Below are 9,643 nucleotides of genomic sequence, written 5' to 3'. Positions count from 1 at the left end.
TTTTGTTCACAAAGGGAACAAGTCCGCGACGCGGACGTGCTCCTCGCAACTGCCCGACTTTCTCCTTCACGTCTCCAACTCTAAATCCTCTAACCTCAAATGTTCCAGCCCCAATCACTTAGAAACATGAAAATCCCTCAACATTCAATAGAATACCACTCAAAAACACAATCCAATCATGTCCCACAACCAACAATAATTCTAACAACAACAACTAACAACTTTAACAACTCCAACACCTTCAACCCCAACAATTAACAACTTTAACAACTTCACCAAACCTTTCTTAATGAATAAAAGGGGCTAGGTGTGTGGGGGAAAGGATCACCCAACACTAAAAGCTCACATACCTTGATAGGGATCACCCCCGACGAAAACCCACGATGATCTCCTCTTCTTCTCTTCTTCTCTTCTTCTTCTCTCAAAACCCTCACTCTCACTCCTTTTAAAATGGTAAAACTGATCAAAATGATCAGCCTAACACATTTATATAACCAAAATAAAAGGCTAGGGAAAAGACCAAAATACCCTTAATTTTCCGGACGGATTCCTTGCCCAACTGCCCAACTTTCAATGGCCATAACTCGCTCATACGAATTCGGAATTGAGCAAACTCGGTGGCGTTGGAAAGATCTTTCCACGAACTTTGCAACCATAACTGGAACTCCACCTAAATCATCCGGAGATAGAAATTATGGCTGTTCAAAGTTGGCCAAAAATTCACATTTTTCCATACTTAGTCAAAATTTCCAAAACTTTAAAATTCTTTCCAAAAATGAAAATTTCCAATTCTAAGCCTCTTCAATTATTTCACATTGCCGGATGTTACAATATCTCCCCCTTGGGAACATTCGTCCTCGAATGAGATTACTCTTACTAGCTAAGGGTGTAAATCAACTCAAATCTTTCTTTCCTCCTTAATGGGTAGTAATTCTCAAGGTTTAATGTAATGTTTATGACACCCTTTGGTATTCCTCAATGTAATTCTATAAATAGTGGTGTTGAGAATAATGTTAAATACACTTGAAAGAAAGAATGTCAGTTTATATTGTTCCTCTTGTCTTATAGTCTTCTTCTCTTCCTCTTTATATTGTTCTTTTGTCCTTAAGTTTTACAACACGTTATCAGCATTAAAACTCTAATATCATTTCAATTTTTCCAAGTTTGCTTCTGGTATGTATTCATATACTTAATTCTCATTATTAATCACTCTAATATAATATACTACATATTATGAAATGGTTAGGTTCTCAAAGCAATCCTTCAAGAGGCAATTGTCATCGTTGTGGCATGAAAGGGCATTGGAAGAATGAATGCCGAGCAGCTGAGCATTTTGTTAGGCTTTATCAAGATTCCTTGAAAAGAAAAGGAAATAAAAATGGTGTATTTTCTTCTGATGCTCGGGTGGAGTCACACTTGACTTATAAAAATGATGCCGAGGCAGGGCCTTCACAAAAATATGATGACAATATTGAAGTAAATTTGGCTTTAAAAGATGATGATTTTGATGACCTTGATGACATTACTCATTTGGAAGTTGAAGACTTCTTTGGAGATCAAAACTAATCTTTGATCATTTGATTGTGAAAAATAATTATGTTATTTTATTTATCTTTTTTTTTATTGTTATGTTTTTCCTTATGCTGTTTTTATATTCAGAAAAAAAAAAAGTACTTTTATTTTCTTGCAAAGTTGTTGATTTTTCATATTTCTTATGATGTACTTTTATTTTATGAAGATAAATAAAATTCCTCAATCTTCAATTGGTTCAAGATGAGTAATGGAGATATGTGTCTTCTTGATAGTGCTACAACTCACACTATTTTAAGAGAAAAGAAATATTTCTCTAATTTGATTGTGAAAAAGGCTTATGTTAATACAATAACTGGTACTACAAAATTAATTGAGGGCTCTTAAAGAGCGGTCTTGCTACTACTTGGGGGAACGATATTAACTGTTGAAAATGCATTGTACTGTAGTAAGTCTCAAAGAAACTTATTAAGTTTCAAGGTTATTCGCCAAAATGGCTATCATGTTGAGACTGCCAATGAAGGAAAGGTTGAATACATTTATATTACTACAGTAAAATTGGGGCAAAAATATGTGCATGAAAAATTATCCGCATTTTCTTCTGGATTGTACCATACAAGTATTAGCAAGGTTGAATCACATGCCATAGTAAACAAAGGGTTTACTAATCCAAATGATTTTATCATTTGGCATGACCGGTTGGGCCATCCCGGTTATCATATGATGCGCAAAATTATTGAGAATTCACATGGGCATAATTTGAAGAATCTGAAAATTCTTCAATCAAAGAAATTCTCTTGTGCTGCTTGTCTCAAGGAAAGTTGGTTATTAAACCATTAGCAACTAAGGTTGGGATTGAATCCCTTGCATTTTTGGAACATATACAAGGTGATATATGTGGGCCAACGATGTAGTTAGATAGCTAACTGGGGTAGGCGACGAGAGGCGTATAACCCGACTCATACAATTAACCCCATAAACCAGTAACTTGACAACTGAAATTTGTTCTAAGCCAATAATATGATACATGATATTCAGTATATGTTGCAGCCCTGGAATTGTCTTTTACTTGCTTGAAGCATCATCTTAAAGTCGTTCACAGTTAGTTACGTTATTTAGTTCATAATTAGTGGTAGTTAACAATCAATCATCAACTCTTGAAAAGGTTACTTTTACTTTTATTTGTAGAATTAAGTGTTAAATATAAATTGATCATAAGTCCCTTGGGAACGATAACTCGTTTCTTAAAAAATCTATATTGCTTGCGTGACCACGTACACTTGCGTGTATATTGGGGAGCAACAGGATGTCTGACCAACATGAAGAAGAATAGCTTAAAAAGCTACCCTCCCTTGAAGGAATTATGACAGATGAAATCAGGGACTTATCAGCTTCTCAGCAACACTATCTAGATATTCGATCAGATGATCTTAATAATACAAGCAGAGTAATTGAAGGCAAGTATCTTGATTTGCTGGCACAAACAGAACTTAATATGAACAAGAAACAATGGGCAATTGGACCTATTCTGCCTACTAAACTCGATTATATCTCGAATAGAGAGAATATATGTTTGGAGTGGCTGAACAAACAACCTCCAAGATCAGTTCTTTATGTATCTTTTGGAACAGTAACTTCATTTTCCGATAGACAAATCAAGGAGCTCGCGATGAGATTAGAGCAGAGTAAACAGAGGTTTATATGGGTGCTGAGAGATGCCAATAGAGGAGATATCTTTAAAGGGGAAGATAGAAAAGTTGAATTGCCTGAAGGAATTGAGGAAAGAGTAGAAGGGGTTGGGTTAGTGGTAAGAGAATGGACACCACAACCAGAAATCTTGGCTCATTCGTCCACAGGCGGGTACATGAGTCATTGTGATTGGAACTCTTGCTTAGAGAGTATTACTATGGGAGTGCCTATAGCTGCTTGGCCTATGCACACTGATCAACCAATAAATGGTTTCTTGGTGACGGAAATATTGAAAATAGGCCTGCTTGTTAGAGATTGGGGGAAACGCGAGGAGGTAGTAAGTGCATCCACTATTGAGAATGTCGTGAGGAAGTTGATGGCATCAGAAGAAGGAAATGTGATTAGAAAAAGAGCAGAAGAATTTGGAGAAGCTGTAAGGCAGTCCACAGAGAAAGGGGGTACTTCTCGAATAGAGTTGGATTCTTTCATCGCTCACATCACAAGATAGACTTGTTTGTGTTTTGTTTAACTAGAATTGAGTCCAATTGTGGATGTATGCCTTTTGTTTAATTAAGTACTTGTTTGTGTTTACTTTTATTCAATTTATAAGCATTTCAATAACAACCTTTATGGATGGTATATCACTTTCCAAGTCCATCTTCTGTTTACTTTTGTTCATTCTCATAGACTTCAGAGTCATTACCTTGAAGAAATACAAAAAAATTGATTATATAAGCTTTTATGTACCATGACAAATGCTCAATCAGGAGATAGGGAGGATACGACAGAAGAACGAAATTCTCTTTTTATTCTTCCTTGTGTAGCTGTGAGAATTTAACAAACCATGAACTTAACAAGTTAGAAACAAGATGAAGTAGCTATCTACCTTTATGGGGTAGATAGGTTGTTTCGATTGACCCTCAACAACCCTCCTCCTTTATCTATACGTGGAACTTGCAATGTGAATGACCTCATATAGGTGGAGTTAAATTCCATGTTAAAAAATCAGGTCAGGCTTAGTCAACTACAACAATCAGGTCAGGGTTCGAGCCAACACCTTAAATCCTTCAGACATAGCCAAGATTCACTTTCATGACCTCCCAAGGATTTGGGGAATCTTGGCTTATTCGTTAACTGACGGGTTCATCAGTCACTGTGGATGACATTCTTGTTTAGAGAGCATTAGTATGGGAGTGTCAATAGCAGCTTGGTCCTATGCAGTTTGACCAACCAAAAAATAGTTTTTTGTAAGGCAACATGATTAAAGTTTTGTATTTAATAATATAACATGAACACAATGTTTTTCTTTTATCTATTTATTATCAATTAACATGATACACGTTTGCATCTAGAACTCTTCACAATTTTATGGTATAATTAGAAAAGACAACACCGAAATATTTGGATGTAATAAGAAAAGTTAGAGATGAGTTTCAACTAGATTTAAATTTTAACAAAAAACAAAACAAAATAGAATCATATTTCACTGAATTTTCTTAGATATATTTATACTTTTAAAGAATTATTAATTTATAATATTAATGAGACTATATATTTATATAGGGAGTTTTTGAAAAATTTATTATCTTATTATGTTTTCGAAATGAGTGATTTTTTCCATTGGCCCAAGTCTAGATCATAGAAAATTATTATCTTAGAGAAATTATTAATTAACCGAATATTAATTTAGTGAGATTTTACTGTAGTTGAAATTTTTACACTTAATTTTCAACATGAGATTAGGCTTGGTGATAGTCTAAAGCACCATGCATGTATGTCGTAGTATTAGTCTTGCTCTTCGATATTTGTTACCATATGTCGTTGTTATAATTTTTTTTAAAATTATTCTTGTGTGTTGATTTTCGTATTAATTGTCTGGTTTTCTTTTTTAGCAATATTTTCTTATTCATAATTATTTTGATTTAATATAGAGATTGCGCGTTTCTATATCAATTTTAATTTAATACTATATATAGTAAAAGTAAAATAAAACAAAATTAGAATGTGTCAACTTTACTGGTCCATATGACAATGTCCCCACAAACAGCTTCATACAAATCCAAATAATAATAAAGTAGAATTGACGTGCCACCAGATTATAAATGATGCTGATTGAAATAAATATTAAACGTGTAACAATTTATCAGCAGGGGCGTATACATGAGGGGGTCATCGGGTTCACGTGAACCCATGGTCCCCTTTCGAAATCGTATATAGTAGTGCAATATTTTTTAAATATAGATGTGTGAACTCAGACTCGAAATATCATATAATGTAGTACGATGATGATTGGGTGCACCTCTCTAGGTGAGGTTAGAAATTTAAATGTTTTATCTATCTTGTTTTAGTTTTCTTTCTAAGATTTTGTAACTGGTTAGGATAAATAAAAGTTAATTTTGGACCTATGATTTTAAAATTTTAATGATTTTCTGTAAAAAGAATCTAACCGATCAAATTTATGTCTTAGATCCACCTTTTTGTAATAGTGCACCCATTATCTATAAATCCTGAATACGCCTTTGTTTATCAGCCATTTATCTATGAGGTGTGTGAAAATTGATTGAAATAAATTTAAACGTGTAGCAATTTCCTATTTTTAATTTGCTTGAAATAGATTTAATGTTATGATCCTATTATTAGTAGGATAATATGTATTCTGCAATGAATTTAGTCCTAATTTTAGTCCTAATAGAAAAATGTTATGTTTAATCGTAATATAAAATTACATTTATATCTTGTAGTAATTTTTCATATGGAGGAAAATTTTGAACTTAAAAAGGACAAATAAGTCAATATCAACTTTTTAAATGAGATATTTTACTAAAATAAGGTTTTAGTCTTTTCATGTGAACATTCATGCAGAACTCCAAAACATGTGCACCACATATATTTTTTGCCACATCTCCAAATCTTTGTAGTTATATGTATGTTGTATAACCATAAATCCAATAATTCAAAAATAATACTCCTTCCGTCTTAATTTATGTAACACTTTCCGAATTTCGAGATTCAAAAAAGTCTATTTTTGATGATAAATTTTTCATTTATCTTTTAATTATTTTAATTTGTCAATTATTGTGACTTATAGTACTTTTTACGTAATTTACAAATATATAAATTTCATTTCAAAAATTTCAAAAAACGCAAATTTTCTCTCGAAAAATAAAAAACGCCACTTAAATTGGGACAACCTCTTACATACATACACACAGTAGCGGACCCAGAATTGTTATTAAGGGTGTCGACGATTGTAGTAAGAAAATGAATATAATTATGAAGCTGGTAGGACTTGAACACACAACCTCAAAGAATTTTACGACGCCTTTAACCACTAGTATATATATACACACTCACTTCAACAACATCTTCTACAAAAGATTGAACAAACTTCAAAGTAGATTGAATATTGATAGCCCTGCTTCTAGCCATGACACAAGTAGAAAACCATGAATTTAGCAAACTGAAACAAGATGAAGTAGCTATAGTTATGGTTCCATTTCCATCTCAAGGCCATCTTAACCAACTTCTCCAACTTTCATGTTTAATCTCCTCCTATCATCTTCCTATCTATTATGTTGGTTTGGCAACACATAATCATCAAGCCAGGATTCGAGCTAAGGCGTTAAATCCTTCAAACATAGCCAAAATTCACTTCCATGACCTTCCAAATCCTGAACTAATAGCCTCATCAAATCTTGAGAAAGTAAGGGATGTTTCTATGCTTCTTCGCGATCCCATTGCTTCTTTCATACGCGATATTTCATCAAAAGTAAGACGAGTCGTTGTTGTTCATGATCCTATGATGTCTTACAATGTACAAGATGTTTCTTCTTTGCCCAATGCTGAATCCTATATATTTAACTGCATTTCAGTTTTCTCATGCTATATTATGATGTGCTTATTTTTAAAGATTTCTGGCCAACATGAAGAAGAATTGCTTAAAAAGCTATACTCCTTTGAAGGAGTTACAACAGATGAAGCTATGGACTTATCAGATTCTCAACATCCATATATGGATATTAGATCAGGTGATATCCATAATACAAGTAAAGTAATTGAAAGCAAGTATATTGATTTGATGGAACAAGCAGAAATTAGTCTGAACAAGAAACAATGGGCAATTGGACCTATTCTGCCTACTAAACTCGATTATATCTCGAATAGGGAGAATATATGTTTGGATTGGCTTAACAAACAACCTCCAAGATCAGTTCTTTATGTATCTTTTGGAACAATAAATTCATTTTCTGATAGACAAATCAAGGAGCTCGCGATGGGATTAGAGCAGAGTAAACAGAGGTTTATATTGGTGCTGAGAGATGCCGATAGAAGAGATATCTTTAAAGGGGAAGCTAGAAAAGTTGAATTGCCTGAAGGATTTGAGGAAAGAGTAAAAGAGGTCGGGTTAGTGGTAAGAGAATGGGCACCACAACCAGAAATCTTGGCTCATTTGTCTACAGGCGGGTTCATGAGTCATTGTGATTGGAACTCTTGCTTAGAGAGTATTATTATGGGAGTGTAGTATTACTATGGGAGTGCCTAAAGCTGCTTGGCCTATACACACTGATCAACCAATAAATGGTTTCTTGGTGACGGAAATATTGAAAATAGGCCTGCTTGTTAGAGATTGGGGGAAACGCGAGGAGGTAGTAAGTGCATCCACTATTAAGAATGTTGTGAGGAAGTTGATGGCATCAGAAGAAGGTGACCTGATTAGAAAAAGAGCAGAAGAATTGGGAGAAGCTGTAAGACAGTCCACAGAGAAAGGGGGTGCTTCTCAAATAGAGTTGGATTCTTTCATCGCGCATATCACAAGATAGACTTCGTTTCTTTCTAGCTCTTTCTTCTTTGAATTTCACTTTTCAAGCAGTTTCTTTTAACTTGTTATTTATCAGCTTCTTGGCTCAGACTAATATATATATGCTACCTTATATTTCTTTGATCTTTGAATGTTCTGTATCTGAAATTTTTTATCAGCTTCTTGGCTCAGACTATATTTCTTTTAGCTAGCATATGAGACGATAGAAATAACAACTATATATATATATATATATATTTTAAATTTAGAAATAACAACTATATAACTGCAAGCAAATAGATATTCAAAGAAAGAGAGTAACTTCTGGCATCTAACATGCAGCCGCTTGTATGGGTAATCAATTAGAAACATGCAACCGCTATCGACATTGTAATGTAAAATTGAGGAATGCACTTCCAAAAGCCATCCCATCAGTAAAATTGTGCTGTACCATAATATAAATTCTCTCAATCTAAATGTTCACCAGCCAGTTATGTCTAGTTGTTTGTGAGAAATCATAAACAGAGATGAAGGCTTATGTAGCAGTCATACAACACCATCGGAGAAGATGTTGAGATATCCAAAGACAAGGCTTGAACGTGGTTTAGCCTGTTCCTCTCCAGTTGATGTAGAATTGGTAGAGCAATTTGCAGCATCTAAAGCAGTATTGTCTTCAGCAGCAATGGAGCCAGTATTCCTCTGCCATAGCTAGCATATGAGACGATAGAAATAACAACTATATAACTGCAAGCAAATAGATATTCAATCACTGCATATCTTTTCTAAAATCTCTCCAATGGCTGCAAAGACAAACTATTCAAAGAGATTTTCAATCTGGGATATATATAAGTCCAAAATGTTTATGTTCTCGCCTAATCATCAAAGTGATCTTATGCCTTCTTGTGGCTGAGCAACATAATACTCTTTTATTGAAAAATTATGAGGCCCGTCCCACGGGAACTGCTCCGTTACCCGAAGTAAATGAGGTTGAAGCACATGGCCAGTCTGAGAGAAGACAAAATAAAAATCAGGGCCAAAATAATGTGCGCGGACGTGGCAATGGCAGGGGACGATATAATAATCGTCGTCGTGGTGGTCGCCACAAAAGGGAGAACACTATGGGTTCTCAAAGCAATCCTTCAAGAGGCAATTGTCATCGTTGTGGCATGAAAGGGCATTGGAAGAATGAATGCCGAGCAACTGAGCATTTTGTTAGGCTTTATCAAGATTCCTTGAAAAGAAAAGGAAATAAAAATGGTGCATCTTCTTCTAATGATTGGGTGGAGTCACACTTGACTTATAAAAATGATGCCGAGGCAGGGCCTTCACAAAAATATGATGACAATATTGAAGCAAATTTGGCTTTAAAAGATGATGATTTTGATAACCTTGATGATATTACTCATTTGGAAGTTGAAGACTTCTTTGGAGATCAAAACTAATCTTTGATCATTTGATTGGGGAAAATAATTATGTTATTTTATTTGTGTTTTTTTATTGTTATATTTTTCCTTATGCTGTTTTTATATTCAGGAAAAAAAAAGTAATTTTATTTTCTTGCATAGTTGTTGATTTTCATATTTCTTATGATGTACCTTTATTTTATGAAGATAAATAAAATTCCCC

At 34.1% G+C, this 9,643-nt stretch overlaps 2 protein-coding genes across 2 annotated transcripts; both read left to right on the top strand.

Moving 5' to 3' along the window:
* Positions 1–2,893: 2,893 nt before the first annotated feature.
* LOC107061995 (zeatin O-xylosyltransferase-like) lies at positions 2,894–3,727 on the top strand. Its single transcript, XM_015312124.1, has one exon. It carries the CDS (start codon positions 2,894–2,896, stop codon positions 3,725–3,727), a length of 834 nt encoding a protein of 277 aa, XP_015167610.1.
* Positions 3,728–6,646: 2,919 nt separating this feature from the next.
* LOC107061994 (zeatin O-glucosyltransferase-like) lies at positions 6,647–7,741 on the top strand. Its single transcript, XM_015312123.1, has one exon. The coding sequence runs from the start codon at positions 6,647–6,649 to the stop codon at positions 7,739–7,741; it is 1,095 nt and encodes a 364-aa protein (XP_015167609.1).
* The last annotated feature ends 1,902 nt before the right edge of the window (positions 7,742–9,643 follow it).

Source organism: Solanum tuberosum, unplaced genomic scaffold (assembly GCF_000226075.1).
Source record: "Solanum tuberosum cultivar DM 1-3 516 R44 unplaced genomic scaffold, SolTub_3.0 scf00189, whole genome shotgun sequence".
NCBI classification, from domain to species: domain Eukaryota; kingdom Viridiplantae; phylum Streptophyta; class Magnoliopsida; order Solanales; family Solanaceae; genus Solanum; species Solanum tuberosum.
Note: the sequence above shows the minus strand (reverse complement) of the source record. Positions and strands in the feature narration are given on the sequence as shown.

What these genes read in the sequence shown, in the direction of transcription:
- LOC107061994 (XM_015312123.1), top strand. Translation starts at nt 6,647, where the DNA reads ATGACACAAGTAGAAAACCATGAATTTAGCAAACTGAAACAAGATGAA.
- LOC107061995 (XM_015312124.1), top strand. Translation starts at nt 2,894, where the DNA reads ATGACAGATGAAATCAGGGACTTATCAGCTTCTCAGCAACACTATCTA.